This window comes from Oncorhynchus nerka, linkage group LG1 (genome assembly GCF_034236695.1).
Source record: "Oncorhynchus nerka isolate Pitt River linkage group LG1, Oner_Uvic_2.0, whole genome shotgun sequence".
NCBI lineage: Eukaryota > Metazoa > Chordata > Actinopteri > Salmoniformes > Salmonidae > Oncorhynchus > Oncorhynchus nerka.
The window spans coordinates 35017676-35037008 of NC_088396.1; the positions used below are offsets into that span (position 1 = coordinate 35017676).

The following is a 19333-nucleotide window of genomic DNA, read 5'->3' on the forward strand; positions in this document are numbered from 1 at the left end:
AACAGGATGAGCCTGAGCTCAATTTCAGTCTCATAGCAACGGGTGTGAATACTTATGTAAAGAAGGTATTTCTGTTTTTTATTTTTAATACATTTGCCAAATAAAAAACCTGTTTTCGCTTTGTCATTATGGGGTATTTTGTGTAGATTGATGAGGAATGTTTTACTTTTGATCAATTTTAGAACAAGTCTGTAACGTAACAAAATGTGGAAAAAGTCAAGGGGTCTGAATACTTTCCTAATGCACTGTGAGAGGATTGGATAGGTGGATGCAGACATTTCCACCTAGCCAATCAGATGGCATAATGAAGCTATTACTATAGTACCTATACTGTATCCAATCGTCTGAGATCTGGGGACCATTTGGAATTCAGCATTATTACCTATTTGTTCACTCTCCCCCTGTGTTGTAAAGCAGGATCGGTCCACTAGAGGGACCCAGCAGAACGCCCCTCCCCTCAGATGGTCACACATGCTCTTTCCTTAGCCCTGTGAGGTTTCAGGAATCTGACCTCCAAGCACTCTGTCCTCAGACATATCCCTGTCACAGAGACTCCAATGCTGGCTACAGTCTGGGGCAGTCTGGGTATGCCTGGAAGCCACCAGCACAGCTCAAAAGTGAACTTCGCAGCAGAGATAGAGAGAGACTGTCCTGTGATCTGAAGTCCATAAGCCTGTTCTAATAGTCTGTCAATGTGGGAGGTGATTTGTGATCTGAGGCAGAAGAGTGTGTTGAATGTGAATGATGTCCTTTGTCATTGGGTCTCTTCCACCCCATCAATATGTTCTGTATTCTGTATCCCTGCCAAACTGTTAATAACCATTATGAGCCACCATTTATTATATTAATCTATGACCATCCTCTTCTCCTGCCATAAGCAGAGACCCCCCTGGCCACCACTGACCCCCTCTAATCAATCAATCAGTCAATCAATCAATCAATCAATGACCATATTCTCCTCTTCTCCCAGCCATAAGCAGAGACCCCCCTGGCCACCACTGACCCCCTCTAATCAATCAGTCAATCAATCAATCAATCACCATATTCTCCTCTTCTCCCAGCCATAAGCAGAGCCCCCCCCCGGCCACCACTGACCCCCACTAATCAATCAATCAGTCAATCAATCAATCAATCAATGACCATATTCTCCTCTTCTCCCAGCCATAAGGAGAGACTCCCCTGGTCGCCACTGACCCCCAGCATGGCAGACGGTCGTCAACGTGAAGACACCCCCCCCCAGTGGGATCCGTCGGGGGCACAGGACCCCTCTCCTCCCCCAGCCCATGGGGCTAATGGCTACCCCCCCTCCTACAGGGCGTGCCAGCCAGGGACAGCCCATGGAGCAGCACCACCCTCCTACACCGCCAGAGAGAATGGCTTCAACGGCGACCATGCAGTTACGGCTGGTAAGGACCCCTGATATCTGAGACTCAGGGACAGAGCTTCTATAACTGCTGTCTTGTACCCACATACCGAATCAGTATTGACAAAACTTTTTGTGACTACAATTTAGAGTTGTAGAATTGCGCACAGATGTACAGTACCAGTCAAAAGTTTGCCCACACCTACTCATTCAAGGGTTTTTCTTGATATTTACTATTTTCTACATTGTAGAATAAACAAATCACAATGTATTTAATATTCTTCAAAGTAGCCATCCTTGGCTTTGATGACAGCTTTGTACACTCTTGGCATTCTCTCAACCAGCTTCATGAGTCCTGCTTTTCCAACAGTCTTGAAGGAGTAACCCACATAATGCTGAGCTGCTTTTCCTTCCCTCTGCAGTCCAACTCATCTCAACTAGGCTGAGGTCAGCTGATTGTGGAGGCCAGGTCAATGTATTTTATTTAACTAGGCAAGTCAATAAAGAACAAATTCTTGTTTACAATGACAGCCTTGGAACAGTGGGTTAACTGCCTTGTTCAGGGGCAGAACTACAGAGTTTTACCTTGTCAGCGCAGGGATTCGATCTAGCAACCTTCACTCTCCTTCTTGGTCAAATATCCCTAACACAGCCTGGAGGTGTATTTTGGGTCATTGTCCTGTTGAAAAACAAATGACAGTCCCATTAAGCGCAAACCAGATGGGATGGCGTATTGCTGCAGAATGCTGTTGTAGCCATGCTGGTTAAGTGTGCCTTGCATTTTAAATAAATCACAGACAGTGTCACCAGAAACCCCCCCCCCCCCCCCCCCACCATCATATCTCCTCCTCCATGCTTCATGGTGGGAACCACTCATGCGGAGATCATCCATCCACCAACTCTGCGTCTCATGGAGACATGGCGGTGACTCATCAGACCAAAAGACAGATTTCCACCTGTCTATTGTCCATTGCTCATGTTTCTTGGCCCAAGCAAGTCTCTTCTTCTTATTGGTGTCCTTTAGTAGTGGTTTCTTTGCAGAAAATCGACCACGAAGGCCTGATTCACGCAGTTAACTCTGAACAGTTAATGTTGAGATGTGTCTGTTACTTGAACTCTGTGAAGCATTTATTTGGTCTGCAATCTGAGGTGCAGTTAACTCTAATGAACTTATCCTCTTCCTTTACTGTGGAGGTCCTCATGAGAGTCATTTCCGTCATGGTTTTTGCAACTGCACATGAACAAACTTCTAATGTTCATGTCTTAAAGTAGTGATGGACTGTCGTTTCTCTTTGCTTATTGAGCTGTTCTTTCCATAATATGGACTTGGTCTTTTACCAAATAGGGCTATTTTCTTTAAACCACCCCTAACTTGTCACAACACAACTGATTGTCTCAAACACATTAAGAAGGAAAGAAATTCCACAAAATAACTTTTAACAAGGCACACCTGTTAATTGAAATGCATTCCAGGTGACTACCTCATGAAGCTGGTTGAGAGAATGCCAAGAGTGTGCAAAGCTGTCATCAAGGCAATGGGTGGCTAATTTAAAGAATGTAAAAAAATACATATTTAGATTTGTATAACACTTTTTTTGGTTACTACATGATTCCATATGTGTTATTTCATAGTTTCGATGTCTTCACTATTATTCTAAAATGTAGAAAAGAGTAAAAACAATGAAAAACCCTTGAATGAGTAGGTGTGTCCAAAATGTTGACTGGTACTGTATATATAAACTCAGCAAAAAAAGAAACGTCCTCTCACTGTCAACTGCGTTTATTTTCAGCAAACTTAACATGTGTAAGTATTTGTATGAACATAACAAGATTCAACAACTGAGACATAAACTGAACAAGTTCCACAGACATGTAACTAACAGAAATTGAATAATGTGGCCCTGAACAAAGGGGGAGTCAAAAATCAAAAGTAACAGTCAGTATCTGGTGTGGCCACCAGCTATATTAAGTACTGCAGTGCATCTTCCGCTTATGGACTGCACCAGATTTGCTGGTGAGATGTTACCCCACTCTAGCCTCTGATCACCCTCTGATCTAACAGGTCCCAGACGTGCTCAATGGGATTGAGATCCAGGCTCTTTGCTGGCCATGGCAGAACACTGTCTTGCAGGAAATCACACACAGAATGAGCAGTATGACCGGTGGCATTGTCATGCTGGAGGGTCATGTCAGGATGAGCCTGCAGGAACAGTACCACATGCGGGAGAAGGATGTCTTCCCTGTAGCACACAGCGTTGAGATTGCCTGCAATGATAACAAGCTCAGTCCGGTGATGCTGTTACACAACGCCCCAGACCATGACGGACCCTCCACCTCCAAATCGATCCCGCTCCAGAGTACAGGCCTCGGTGTAACGCTCATTCCTTCGACGATTAACGTGAATCCGACCATCACCCCTGGTGAGAAAAAAATGTGACTCATCAGTGAAGAGCACTTTTTGCCAGTCCTCTGGTCCAGCGATGGTAGGTTTGTGCCCATAGGCGACGTTGTTGCCGGTGATGTCTGGTGAGGACCTGCCTTACAACAGACCTACATACCCTCAGTCCAGCCTCTCTCAGCCTATTGCGGACAGTCTGAGCACTGATGGAGTGATTGTGCATTCCTGGTGTAACTTGGGCAGTTGTTGTTGCCATCCTGTACCTGGTCCGCAGGTGTGATGTTCAGATGTACCGATCCTGTGCAGGTGTTGTTACACGTGGTCTGCCACTGCGAGGATGATCAGCTGTCCATCCTGTCTCCCTATAGCTCTGTCTTAGTCATCTCACAGTACAGACATTGCAACATCTGCCACACCTGGCCACATCTGCAGTCCTCATGCCTCCTAAGGCACGTTCACGCAGATGAGCAGGGACCCTGGGCATCTTTCTTTTGGTGTTTTTCAGAGTCAGTGGAAAGGCCTCTTTAGTGTCCTAAGTTTTCATAACTGTGACCTTAATTGCCTACCGTCTGTAAGCTGTTAGTGTCTTAACGACCGTTCCACAGGTGCATGTTCATTAATTGTTTATGGCTCATTGAACAAGCATGGGAAACAGTGTTTAAACCCTTTACAATGAAAATCTGTGAAGTTAACGAATTTTAACAAATTATCTTTGAAAGAGGAAGTAAACTGTGTGTGTGTGTGTGTATAAACTCAGCAAAAAATGAATCGACCCTTTTCAGGACGATTCATTTTTTGCTGAATTTATACACACACACACACGCACGCACGCACGCACGCACGCACGCACGCACGCACGCACACACACACACACACACACACACACACACACACACACACACACACACACACACACACACACACACACACAGTTTACTCCCTCTTTAGATTCATACTCCATTATTACTGTGGCAAATAAGGATGAAAATCCCCCTTTACTCAGAGCAACGAGGCACACGCACACATACACCTTTCCTTCTATCCCTCTCCACACATACTGTACCCTGCTCCATTTCCTCCTCCTCCTGTTGCCATGGCAGCAACCCCTACAATTTAGTTTGCCAGAGCTCTATTGTCCCTGCAATCTTTCTGCCTTTACATGTCTATTTTTGCTGACAAACAGAACCGAACACTACCCACTACTGCCGCTTTCCACCATTTTACAGCACAGAACAGAAACCCATTTACCATCTCTGACAGGAGTCGTATTAACCTCCTGTACCTCGATCTTAACTGCAGTATGCTGCTATTGTCTATCATTCATTTACACTGCATCAGATAGCTAGCCTGTTAGATTGAATACTATGCACTGTTTAAGACCATACCCTAAACTATTGGTCAAGAAGAAGCAGTAAAGAACACAGAGTATCTTATCTGTTATCACCACACATACAGTACACTGTACCCTGTGCAATGAGCGCCATTAGTATCTAGCCTGGACAGCATGGTTAAGGCTCAAATAGTCTGTTCCAAACATTGACTAGAGCGTCTGTAAATCAAAGTCAATTTACAACTATGTTGACATTTACTCCCCACACTCTGTAGCGATGGAACACAATCGGGTAATTACAACTGTCTTTGACATTGACTTTTAGCAAGGTTACTGAAGATGTTGGACTATTACGTATTGCCTGAATGCTAAGTGCTTTCTATAATCTTCAGGTAAGTGTTTGGCAGGTACAGAATATTATGCATGTTAAGGACATGGCACTTCCATTTTCAATGCAATCACCCTAATTCTATCCAGCACCAACTCTGTGTTTCTCTCTCTCTCTCTCTCTCTCTCTCTCTCTCTCTCTCTCTCTCTCTCTCTCTCCCTCTCTCTCTCTCTCTCTCTCTCTCTCTCTCTCTCTCTCTCTCTCCCTCTCTCTCTCTCTCTCTCTCTCTCTCTCTCTCTCTCTCTCTCTCTCTCTCTTTCTCTCTCTCTCTCTTCCGCTCTCTCCTGCTCTCTGTTTCTCTTGGTCGTGTTTTTTAAAACTTGTTACAGTGGAATGTCAAGAAGCCAATTTGCTGCTTCAATGGCTCTTCAGCATCTGGAGGGCTTTGAAGAGGAAATGCGGTGGCATGCAGGGTTAAAGTGAGCCAGCTTGGTCCAGCTCTAGCCTCCATGCCTTCCCATCCTGTCCACCCTTCATGGTCTGGCCTCACAAAACAACCCAATAGACAGACACACAGGTGGGGAGGATCTCTCAGTATAATACGGCCAGAGGTCCAGGGCCCGTATGAGACAGAGTAAAGGATCAGCTTTGCATTTTAGAATAAATATGATTATATTGGCAGGGGGGACCTGATTTTAGATCAGCAGTCGTACTCTGAGATGCTTTGTGCCTACAGGTTCAGGTCCTAACAGTATCAAACACAGAGGGCCAGCACTGCTCTATGGTCAATACTTATTTTCAGTAGCAGTAGGTTTGACCATTTTTCAGATTTTGAGATGATGTTCCAGTGTCTTTGATGTGTCTTGTTGATAATGAGGTAAATGGAAAACTGCTGCTGTTAGATATAGTCATTATGAAAAAGCAGAGAGGAGCAGGTTGTTTTGTCTTCTAAAATACTGACAGACAAGGAACCACCCTGCCCGCTGCCTTCTGTAGCAAGCACCATGAGAGAAGCTGTCCAATAAAACAACATCTGAAGTGAGAGGATGATTAGCCAATGTCTTTCCTCTCATCGGCACTCAGTGTTATGCACTTTCATATTGCATAACATAATGCATACCTAGACATAATGTCATAGTGTCATGCAGTGTTTCGTTCTAGTTGGATGGATCTGTATTATGTTTACATAAGTTAAAGGATTCAAAACTCTGTGAAATAAATGTACATTAAGCTACAAAGACTTCTCCATGGCTTCAAGGAACTAAAGAATAGACCTGAAAATGTAAAGAGTTATTACCCTATTATACTGTAAAAAGTGGGACGGCACTGTCGTTCTTCTGAATTGGTATCATCCAAAATTATCCTTTGGTTCGTTCAACCTATTCTATTCAGTTTTTCTGAAATCAAATAACGAATTTGACAGGTCAATGTGATTTTTTTTATTGAATGAAAGCTTCTAAATTGCTTTCAACACCTCATTCACAATCACATCGAATCGCAGTGCGCGCAATGTAGCAGCAGCTTCCTACCAGAAGGCGTGGTCTATTTTGGGTGTGGCTTTCAGATTGTTCTTTTTGGCCACCTGTGAGAATGAATGTCATTCAGGTAATGTTTTTATTTTTATTTGCATGATTATATGTTCACTGCAAGCACTAAATCTTAAATAATATCTACGTAAATACTGTGATACTAAATAGCCTGGAAAGTTTTCTATTAGTGATGGGAAGTTTTACTGTCCAGTCAAAATAATGAATCTTTCGACTCATTGTTAATTTGACTCAGTAATGCCCAGAGCACGCTGGACCCCCTACCGGTGAACAATGAACTGAAAACTCAAGAGTCATGATTCTACAAGCCTCTTGTTCACATGTTGTTCACCATAGGAGCTTATTGGAGCTGTAATTTGTGACTGTGACTTGTAAAAGTGTGCTTTAAACAATGAATTGATTGCTAGGAATACAAATACAATTATCTCTTCACATCACTCTAATCATCAAGATGGCAGCAGAGCAGTTTTGCTGAACATGTTGTGTCACACTGTTTGTTTGTTTCTGTTTGTTTGTGTTACACGTTTTTATTACTTAGCAAAACCGTTATAGGCTGCGAGAGTTGTCATTAAACAACAGGCAAAATCAAAAGTCCTTCAGAATTAAAGCATTAAATTGACATCTGCTGGTTTCTACACGAGGAGATACAACTGGTGTGGTGCCCTCCCTGAAAGCCGAGAGAGGATACATCTGTGCTGTGACTGATGGTCTAGACGTGTTGGGCCGACTAGCCTTGGATATTCCTCGACGGTCAGTGTTTCGCCATTCTACCGGAGTCTTCTGAATCCTTTCCTGCCCCGCTGTGTGGTGGAAGCCGGAGGTTGGTATCTGCTCTGTGATATAACGTCTAGATGCGCTGGGCTTCCTAGCCCAGGATACCCCTGCCGGGTGGACTAGCCTCAAGTGATTGGCCGGTCTACTGGGCCCGCTCTGCCTCATTGTGCGGTAGCCTACTGCAAGGCGACTGGGCGCATTGACCAGACCTACACACTGGGCGAAATCCCCGTCAGTACATTCTTGCAGTGGCTGTTGAACACGCTGACCTTTCTAGCTAACACGGAACCCAAACCGGCTGCGCATGTGCGCCATCGCGCATAAATGTACTTTGTTCCCCCACACCAAATGCAATCACGACACGCAGGTTAAAAAATCAAAACAAACTCTGAACCAATTACATTAATTTGGGGACAGGTCAAAAAGCATGAAACATTTATGGCAATTTAGCTAGCTAGCTTCCACTTGCTAGCTAATTTGTCCTATATAGCTAGCTTGCTGACGCTAGCTAATTGTTCCTTGGATAAAAAATGGAGTTGTTATTTTACCTGAAATGCACAAGGTCCTCTACTCCGACAATTAATCCACACATAAAACGGTCAACCAAATCGTTTCTAGTCATCTCTCATCCTTCTAGGCTTTTTCTTCTCTTGACTTTATATTGCGATTGGCAACTATCATAAATTAGATGCATTGCCATCACCGACCTAGTTTGTCTTTCAGTCACCCACGTGGGTATAACCAACAAGGAGATGGCACGTGGGTACCTGCTTCTATAAACCAGTGAGGAGATGGGAGAGGCAGGACTTGCAGCGCGATCTGCGTCAGAAATAGAACTGACTTCTATTTTAGCCCTTGGCAACGCAGACGCTCGTTGGCGCGCGCGAGCAGTGTGGGTGCAATAATTTAATAATATAGATTTCAAAATGTATTTTGCAATGCTCACGCACACGACGCAAACTAATTAAAAAAACTAGATAAATGTCTAGGTTCACACTAATGACCCAGATGTCATAGTATCGTCCGAGACCTGGCTTAGAAATCTGTTCTAAATCAGTTTATAGGCTTGGATGGTTATAATGTTTATTGATGTGACCGACAAAGTAAGGGGGAGTTATAGCCATCTATATTAAAGACAAATATGTGGTTACTGAACTAAGATCTTGTCATAGAGAGGCCATAGAGCCATAGAGAGGCTTTTTATTCTCTATTTTGGTTAGGCCAGGGTGTGACTAGGGTGGCCATTCTATGTCCTTTTTTCTATGTTTTGTATTTCTATGTCTTGGCCTGGTATGCTTCTCAATCAGGGACAGCTGTCTATCATAGTCTCTGATTGAGAACCATCCTTTGGTACCCTTTTCCCCCACCTGTTTTGTGGGAAGTTAACTGTAGTTGTTCAGGGCACATAGCCCAAAGCTTCACGGTTGTTTTTTTGTTCTTCGTTTTGTCGGCGTAATTTTTGAATAAAGTTCAAATGTACACTTACCATGCTACACCTTGGTCCAGTCCTTCAGCCAGCCATGACAGAACTTCCCACCACCAACGGACCAAGCAGCATGGTAAGGTGGACTCCTGGACATGGGAGGACGTTCTGGCCGGCAAGGGAGTCTACACATGGGAGGAGATCCTGGCGGGAAGGGATCGCCTTCCATGGGAACAGGTGGAGGTAGCTAGGAGAGCAGAGGCAGCCGGAGAGAGGAACCAGCAGTATGTGGGAACACAGCTGGCAAGGAAGCCCGAGAGGCAGCCCCAAAACATTTTTGGGGGGAGCACACGGGGAGTGTGGCAGAGTCAGGAAGCAGACCTGACCCAACTCCCCGTGCTTACCGTGGCGAGCATGGGACTGGTCAGGCCCCGTGCTATGGGGTGATGCGCACGGTACTGAGGCGGAGTATTCACAGGCTGGTATGCTCGGTGCCAGCATCCCGCATTTGACGGGTTGGAAGCTGGCATCCAGACAGAACGGGTGGGGCCAGCTCTGCGCTCGAGACCGCCAGTGCGCCTCCATGGCCCTGTGTATCTGGTGCCTCCACTACGCCCCAGGCATCCGGTGGCAGCCCCACGCACCAGGCTGTCTCTCCGTCTCCTCCCTCCAGGTGCTCCCGCCTGTCCAGAGCTGCCATAGTCTCCTGCCTGTCCGGAGCTGCCAGAGTCTCCCGCCTGTCCGGAGCTGCCAGAGTCTCCCGCCTGTCCGGAGCTGCCAGAGTCTCCCGCCTGTCCGGAGCTGCCAGAGTCTCCCGCCTGTCCAGAGGCGCCCCTCAGTCCAGAGGCGACCTCTACGTGGGCCTTCAGTCCGGGGCCCGCTGCGAGGGCGCCAAACCTGAGGTGGAGCGGGGTCCACGTCCCGCACCTGAGCCGCCGCCGTAAGAAGGCCCACCCTCCCGCACCTTTGGGGAGTACACTGTCACGCCCTGGCCATAGAGAGGCTTTTTATTCTCTATTTTGGTTAGCCCAGGGTGCGACTAGGTTGGGCATTCTATGTCCTTTTTTCTATGTTTGTATTTCCATGTCTTGGCCTGGCATGGTTCTCAATCATGGACAGCTGTCTATCGTTGTCTCTGATTGAGAACCATACTTAGGTAAGTTAACTTTGTAGTTGTTCAGGGCACATAGCCCAAAGCTTCACGGTTGTGTTTTCGTTCTTCGTTTTGTCGGCGTCATTTTTAAATAAAGTTCAAATGTACGCTTACCATGCTGCACCTTGGTCCAGTCCTTCAGCCAGCCGTGACAGGTCTTTATCTAAACCAAAACAGTTTGAGTTTTTAGAAGCTGAAAGCTGCAGTTATCGAAAGCGGTGAACTTAGATTTGTTAGGATGTTATTGACCTCCATCTGCAACAGTAGAATCCCTGGATTCTCTGGCTGAACTGATGCGTGGTTGGGGGGGAGATGAAATGGTCCTTATGGGCAATGGGATTGGTTATCTCCAAATTCTGAGGCCATTACATTTTACTCAAATGATTAATGTGGTTACAAGACTCAATCCAAAAGACATCTTTAAATTAACACTTATTGGTGTTATTCTAGCAAATATTCTGCATAAATTCTCGGGCGTTGGGATTTTCGATAATGATTTATGTGATCATTGTGCAGTTGCTTGCATTAGAGACACCAAATCCCCAAAGTGCCCCCTTCGGTTCAAAGTCAAACTAAATTTTAGTCAGTTCTGTAAGCAGGCATTCCTGCATGAACTTTATGCAACTGGGAAAGGAGTGCGCTTATTCCAGATATCGAAGAGGCATTCTCCTATTTTCATTCCATGTTTTCTACTATCGACGATAAACATGCCTCTCTCAAAAACTACCGGGTTAGAGGTAGAGACAATCCCTGGTTTACAGGGGAATTATCTGATTGAATCCATAAACGAAATACACAATGGGCCAAACCCAGAAAGAATCATTCCCAGACTGAATGGCAGTTATTCGGGGCATTGAGAAATAAGTGCACGGTAATGCAAATCTAGCTTCTATTATGAATCTACCAAGGCAAACCTCAATAACCCAACAAAATTATGGAAAACCATTAAAAAACTCCCCTGGTCTTCCACTCAAGAATGACAAGAATAAACTGCTTGACATGTTTTTTGTGGGGTTTTTTACCCTCTTTTTCATGGTATCCAATTGTTAGTAGTTACTGTCTTGTCTCATCGCTACAACTCCTGTACAGACACAGGAGAGACGAAGTTCGAGAGTCATTCGTCCTCTGAAACACAACCCAACCAAGCCGCGTTGCATCTTAACAGAGCATGCATCCAACCCGGAAGCCAGCTGCACCAATGTGTCGGAGGAAACACCATACACCTAGCGACCTGGTCAGCGTGCACTGTGTCCGGCCCGCCACAGGAGTCACTAGTGCATAATGAGAGGAGGATTTCCCTACCGGCCAAACCCTCCCTAACCCACACAACACTAGGCCAATTGTGCGTTGCCCCATGGACCTTCCGGTCACAGCCGGCTGCGACAGAGCCTGGGCTCAAACCCAGAGTCTCTGGTGGCACAGCTGGCGCTGCGATGCAGTGCCTTAGACCACTGTGCCACCCGGGAGGCCCCTGCTTGAGATATTTAATGAGCATTTTGTTAAAGCTGGGCATTTATTTGGTAATGAATTGTATCTTGTGACACTTTTGTGTGTATTTGTGTGTATTCTGTATTTTACTGTAATGTTTTATGGACACTGTGTCAGGATTTGGCCAGGGTTGTTCCGGTTTTTGGTCACTAGATGCCCCCATTGTGCCTTTTGACCTTTTGTTTTCCCTTGATCCCCATTATTATTTGCACCTGTGCCTCGTTTCCCCTGATTGTATTTAAACCCTTTGTTTTCCTCAGTCCTTTGCTCTGTGTTTGTATGTTAGCACCCAGCCCTAGTATTCTGTTAACTCTTGTTGATCCCGGTGGACGCTCTTGTGGAATTCTGTTTTTTGTTCTTGTTTATTTATTTTTGAGTATCTTTTGAGGCTTTTTGTGCTATACCTACCACCTTGTGGATTTACCTTTTTTGTCTTGGAGGATTACCTTTGTTCTTGTGGAATTCCTTTTGAGGTTGTGGAGTTACATGTGTTCCTGAAGGACTTCACTTTTTACTACATTAAATACACCGTCTCAAGTACTGCTGTGTCTGCCTCATCTTCTGGGTTCTGCCGACTATTCGTGGCTCAGTTGGTTAAGTGACTGTTTCTCACTCCGGAGACCCGGGTTCGTAACCGGGTCCTGACAGAAACACAGAGCCCAAAAATGAACCCAGAGGCTGCCAGTTCCCAGGACCTTGTTGCCATGCTGTCCCACCACCAGGAGACTGTCCAACGCCACGAAGCCGCCCTGGTTCAGCAAGAGGCCTTAATGGCTAGACATTCTCATCTTCTGTCGGAGATGCTGACTTCCATAAAGCAGATATCTGATCGACTTACCTCGGCAACAGTTCCCGTCCCAGTACCTCAGATTCACGTACCCATGGCAGTTAACCCTCTGGCTGAACCTCGTCTTCCACCTCCCCAACGGTTCTCAGGTGATCCAAGTGCTTGTAAAGGGTTTCTCACCCAATGTTCTCTCTCCTTCGAGCTGCAACCCTCGTCGTTCCCCACCGACCGGTCTAAGATCGCATATATCATCACCCTGCTGTCGGAAAAAGCCCTGGCCTGGGCTACTGCTGTGTGGGATGCCCATAGTTCCTTCTGTGCCAGCTACTCTGCCTTTGCTGAGGAATTCAAACGAGTGTTTCAAGGCCCAAGCAGTGGTCCTGACTCAGCCAAACAGCTCCTGACTCTCCACCAAGGTCGGCGCAGCGTGACGGACTATGCCATCCAGTTCCGCACGGTGGCAGCAGCGAGTGGTTGGAACAATGAGGCGCTCACTGTGTGCTTTCTGAAAGGCCTTTCCGACACTATCCAAGATGAACTGGCCACTCGGGAACCACCGGACAATCTCGAGTCCCTGATCAAGTTGGCCTCACGCATTGACCAGCGTCTGAGAGAGAGAGAACTCAACCGTAGACCTCTAGCCCCTATCAGTCCCAGCTCCGAGTCCCCACCTTTATCCTCGCTGGCTCCACCGGAACCCATGCAGATTGGACGCATCTCCCAGGCTGAGAGACCGCCGGATGAGGAGCGACGCTGTCTATATTGCGGCAAACCGGGCCATTTCCATTCCACGTGTCCCGGGCTCCAGGGAAACGCTCTGTCCCGTACAGACCGGGGGAACTGTAACGGGAAACATAACCTCCTCCCATCCGTCCAACTCCCGTCTGCTCATTCCAGTCACCCTTTCCTGGGACAACCACAAGCTTCACCTTCAAGCCTTGGTAGACTCTGGAGCCGCAGGTAACTTCATGGATGGTGTCTGGGCGAAGGAGAATGGCGTTCCCTTTGAACCTCTAAGTGACCCCATGAGGGTTACTACATTGGATGGAAGCCCTTTGGGATCTGGACTTGTCACTCATGTCACTACCTCCTTGCGACTTTCAGTTTCACAACACAAGGAATTGATGAACTTTCATTTGATCTCCTGTTCCGAGTTCCCTCTCGTCCTTGGATACCCCTGGCTTCACAGCCATAACCCTCACATCGACTGGTCTGTGGGCACTATCAAGCAGTGGGGTCCTACGTGCCAAGCTACATGTATTTTCCCGAATTCCCGAGTTCTACTCCCGAGTCTTTAGAATCCATCGACCTGACCCGAGTTCCCGAGTGTTACCATGACCTCAAACTGGTATTTAGCAAACAGAGGGCCACCATGCTACCACCCCATAGACCTTATGATTGCCCCATCGAACTGTTTCCGGGCACTTGCCCCCAGGGGTCGGATCTTTTCCCTATCTCCACCCGAACGAGCTGCTATGGATACCTACATCAAGGACGCTCTGGAAGCAGGCCTCATGCGTCCATCCACCTCCCGGCAGGAGCAGGGTTTTTCTTTGTGGCCAAGAAAGACGGTGGATTACGTCCTTGCATCGACTACCGGGGACTCAATGCCATAACCGTCCGTAACCGTTACCCGCTACCCCTTATGGCCACAGCCTTCGAGCTGCTCCAGGAAGCAGTTGTTTTCACTAAGCTTGACCTGCGGAACGCATACCATCTTGTGCGGATCAGACCTGGTGACGAGTGGAAGACCGCGTTCAACACGCCTACTGGTCACTATGAATACTTGGTGATGCCCTTCGGCCTGACCAACGCCCCAGCGGTGTTCCAAGCGCTCATAAACGATGTGCTTAGGGATATGCTTAACATATTTGTGTTTGTTTACTTGGATGACATCCTCATCTTTCGAGCTCTCTTCAAGAACACACAAAGCATGTCAGACAAGTACTCAAACGCCTCCTAGACAGCCATCTGTACGTTAAGCCGGAAAAATGTGAATTCCATTCATCCCGAGTACAATTCCTGGGATTTGTAGTGGAACCGGTCGAGTCCAAATGGACCCCAGGAAGGTAGGGGCGGTAGCGGATTGGCCCACCCCCAAATCCGTTAAGGAAGTTCAGCGTTTCCTGGGCTTCACAAACTTTTACCGCAAGTTCATCAAGAACTTCAGCTTGGTGGCAGCCCCTCTCTCAGCTTTAACCAAGGGTGGCAATGCAAGGTTTTTGTGGGGAAGAGAAGCTGAGACGGCCTTCCAAGGACTCAAGCAGCGCGTCCTCTCTGCTCCCATCCTGATACTACCGACTACGGATGAACCGTTTGTGGTGGAGGTAGACGCCTCAGAGGTTGGTGTTGGAGCTGTCCTGTCTCAGAGGGTGAAGACAAGAAGCTTCATCCGTGCGCTTTCTTCTCACACCGGCTTACCCCGGCTGAGAGGAACTACGATGTGGGGATCGTGAACTCCTAGCGGTTAAGATGGCATTGAAGGAATGGAGACACTGGCTCGAGGGGGCTTCTCACCCGTTTCAAGTGCTTACGGACCACAAAAATCTGGAGTATATCCAGCAGGCGAGCGGTTGAACTCTAGACAAGCTAGATGGTCTCTTTTCTTCAATCGATTCCAGTTTATCCTCACCTATCGGCCCGGGTCGAAGAATCTCAAACCGGATGCCCTGTCCCGAGTCTACGCTCCTGCCATTCGAGATGACACGGACATGCCTGTCCTTCCTGCTGCTAAGATCGTGGCTCCGATTTCGTGGCAAGTTGAGGATACCGTGAGACGAGCTCAAGCTATCGAACCGGACCCGAAAGGGGGTCCTGCCAATCGGTTGTTTGTCCCCAAGGCAGTGAGGACTCAGGTCCTTCTGTGGGGGCACTCCTCTCGCCTCACCTGTCACCCGGGCGTAGGTCGCACCTTGGAGTTCATCCAGCGTAAGTTCTGGTGGCCTACCATAAGAGAAGACGTTGCCTCTTTCGTCAATGCCTGCCCCGTGTGCTGCCAGGGCAAATCTTCTCACCTCCGCCCTCAAGGACTCCTTCACCCTTTACCTATTCCCCACAGACCCTGGTCCCATATCTCGTTGGACTTTATTACTGGCCTTCCTCCATCCCATGGCAATACTACTATCCTAGTCATAATCGACAGGTTTTCAAAGGCGGCCAGGTTCGTCCCTCTGACTAAGTTACCTTCTGCCAAGGAGACGGCTGAGTTGGTAATTAATCATGTGTTCCGAGTCTTCGGCATTCCTCAAGATATGGTTTCTGACAGAGGTCCCCAGTTCGCCTCAAGGTTTTGGAAGGCCTTCTGCCAACTCATGGGTGCTTCTGCCAGTCTATCTTCAGGGTACCATCCGGAGTCCAACGGCCAAACAGAGAGGATGAATCAAGAGCTGGAAGCCACCCTCCGATGTATGACTCGTAACAACCCGTCCACATGGTCGTCCTTCATTGTTTGGGCCGAATACGCGCACAACACCTTGCGCTCCTCCTCCACTGGTATGTCCCCGCACGAGTGTCAGTTTGGCTATGCCCCTCCATTGTTCCCGGACCAGGAGGCAGAAGTCAGAGTGCCTTCAGCCTTGAAGTTCGTCAGACGCTGTCGGCTTATGTGGAGGAAGACCCGTCTTAATCTTATGCGTTCCTCACAGAGGTACCAACAACAAGCCAACAGACGTCGCCGTCCCGGGCCTACCCTGCGCCTCGGCCAGAGAGTCTGGCTCTCCACAAGAGACTTACCACTACGGGTGGAGTCTCGCAAGCTGTCCCAAAAATACATCGGTCCCTTTAAGGTTGCCAGGAGAGTTAACCCAGTTTCTTATCGCCTACACTTACCCAGATCCCTTAAGATTAATCCCACATTTCACATTTCCTTATTAAAACCTGTTGTTTTTTTCTCCCCTTGTCCCGGCAGACAGACCTCCCCCTCCGCCTCGTGTCATTGGAGGCCAGCCGGCTTATACCGTCCATCGGATACTGGATTCCCGCCGGGTGCAGCGGTCCTGGCAGTATCTGGTGGACTGGGAAGGCTACGGTCCCGAGGAGCGCTCCTGGGTTCCTGCCAAAGACATACTGGACCCTGACCTCATTCGTCAGTTCAGGGCTCTCCACCCTGAGAGAGCTGGTAGGAACGTCAGGAGCCGTTCCTAGGGGGGGGGGATTCTGTCAGGATTTGGCCAGGGTTGTTCCGGTTTTTGGTCACTAGATGCCCCCATTGTGCCTTTTGACCTTTTGTTTTCCCTTGATCCCCATTATTATTTGCACCTGTGCCTCGTTTCCCCTGATTGTATTTAAACCCTTTGTTTTCCTCAGTCCTTTGCTCTGTGTTTGTATGTTAGCACCCAGCCCTAGTATTCTGTTAACTCTTGTTGATCCCGGTGGACGCTCTTGTGGAATTCTGTTTTTTGTTCTTGTTTATTTATTTTTGAGTATCTTTTGAGGCTTTTTGTGCTATACCTACCACCTTGTGGATTTACCTTTTTTTGTCTTGGAGGATTACCTTTGTTCTTGTGGAATTCCTTTTGAGGTTGTGGAGTTACATGTGTTCCTGAAGGACTTCACTTTTTACTACATTAAATACACCGTCTCAAGTACTGCTGTGTCTGCCTCATCTTCTGGGTTCTGCCGACTATTCGTGGCTCAGTTGGTTAAGTGACTGTTTCTCACTCCGGAGACCCGGGTTCGTAACCGGGTCCTGACACACTGCTGTTTCCCTGTTTTGCCTTCTTGGTAGGTCACCCTCGCAAAGAGGTTTTTAACCTCAATGGGTTTTACCTGGTTAAATAAATGTTATACATTTTTTTTAATGACTCTTGGTGGAATGCATTGCTTGACTACCGTGAGGGTGAGAAGCACAATATCGTTTGCGAACTGCAGCCCCCCAAACAATTATTTATTGAGTTTGAGTTTTTTGAGCAGAAGGAGTGGCGGACTTACCATTAGGGACCTTGTGAGCTGAGCACTCGAGGCCCCCAACCCCCCTTCAAAGTTGCAAAGGAAATAGGGAGGGAGGGAGGGGGGGTTTGCCTGGTGACTGTTCACAGGTTAATGAGGCCACATTACTGACAAATAAGACATACAAAAAAAGTTAATGAATCCATACAGCGAACAATAATTCATAAGAGATCACTCGTTTATTTCCTTTCATATATACATATATTTCATAGCAATATTAAAGGGATACATTGGGATTTTCCCCAGAGTCAGATGAACTCATGGATACAATTGTTATGTCTCTTCATCCAGTATGAAGGAAGTTATAAGGTAGTTTTGAGAGCCAATGTTAACTAGAGTTAGTGCAATTACTGGAAAAGTCATTGCTAGCTCTAATGAACTTATCCTCTGCAGCAGAGGTAACTCTGAGTCTTCCTTTCCTGTGGTGGTCCTCATGAGATGCGGTTATTGCTAGCATTCGCTAGTTAGCAATTACGTTAACGGTAACGGATACAGTTGTCCTGGTTTTCTGTTGAGGTCGTTGTGAAGGACTCAGTTTCCGATGTGTTAACTTAACATAGCAGGCCTTTCTTTCTTTCTGGTCCTGATGAGAAAACAATAACTGTTGGGGGAGGTTCTCTTTTGCACTGTTGAACCAATCCAGTAAATGTGGAGGAGGAGTTAACATGGAGTGTCGCCTTGTTAATGTTAAAAAGCGGAAGGCTTTCTTTCTATTTCCCCTGAAAACTGGATGCATCCGGTTGTTATCAACTCCGCAGAGTGGTGCTGTTGAGGTGGTTGTGGAGCTGACAGTTGTCATGGTTTTCTGTTGTGGTGGTTTTGGAGGAGACAGTTGTCATGGTTTTCATGAGCTTCCCCATGTACACGGGGTGCAGTTATTTAGTCAGTCAGTACCTTTGGCGACATTATGTTGGTCATGGGGTGTGCTCATGCTGGGTGTGGCAGGTGAGCTCTCACAGACATTGCGAGAGAGAGGGGAGATGAGGGGAGGAGATCATGATGGGAGGTGACGAGGGGAGAGGAGGGAGAGAGGGATGGGTATGGGAGGAGAGGGGAGGGGAATAAAGCAACCAAAGCTCAGAATTAGACAGGGCCTAGACCACCTAAGTCGTGTGTTGCTGTGGCAACAGCTCTGTTCCCTTCACACACGGAGGAGTTTTGGGGCTGGTATCTCTCTCTCTCCCCCCGCTCCACCCTGCCTTGCAGTGTGATGCAAGCCTGCGTTTGGCAGTGTGTCTGACTCTGTGGCTGCCTCAGGTCTCAGCTCCAGGGGAATCAGTTTGTCGCTTTGCTCTACTGGTCTGACCAGTACAGGTAAAGAAAAGCTTCTCTGTCCTGGTAGTGTATCTCAGTACAGTGTTGTCTGCATGTCTGTGATGATTTTAGTTTTGTATTATAATATAACTGTCCTTCTCTTTTATACTGCTGTGCTATTTCATTGAGATACATTTTGATATGTTTTTATTTATTCATGTTTTTATTGATTATTCATGTGTTAAGGCCAATGAGACAAACTTGCTAAGAGCACTAACAGTTGTCACTGTAAACTGTTCATTTGACTCATTCTGCCAGGAAGGGCTGAAATGAGACTGAAGAAGACAGTTATCATTAACATTAGATGTGTTTGTGTGTGTGTTTGCGGTGTAGCTGTCAGATAGTAAAAACTGTTGTCTCACTGGAATGAACCCAACAACTTTGTGATGCTGTGTGTGCATGTGTGTGTGTGTGTGTGTGTGTGTGAGGTAGGTGTGTTTAAGCCTGTGTCGTTGTGTGCCTTTGAGACAGAAGCTGATCT

The 19333-nt window shown here is 47.1% G+C and overlaps 1 protein-coding gene across 1 annotated transcript in view; it reads left to right on the top strand.

Moving 5' to 3' along the window:
• Positions 1–19333, top strand: part of LOC115129663 (microtubule-associated protein 2-like) — a 147989-nt gene that overhangs the window by 75898 nt on the left and 52758 nt on the right. The window contains exon 3 of the mRNA XM_065018467.1: positions 1162–1406. Within this exon, the coding sequence (XP_064874539.1) occupies positions 1202–1406 (205 nt within the window). The 5' untranslated portion in view covers positions 1162–1201. The remainder of the gene's footprint in view (positions 1–1161; positions 1407–19333) is intronic.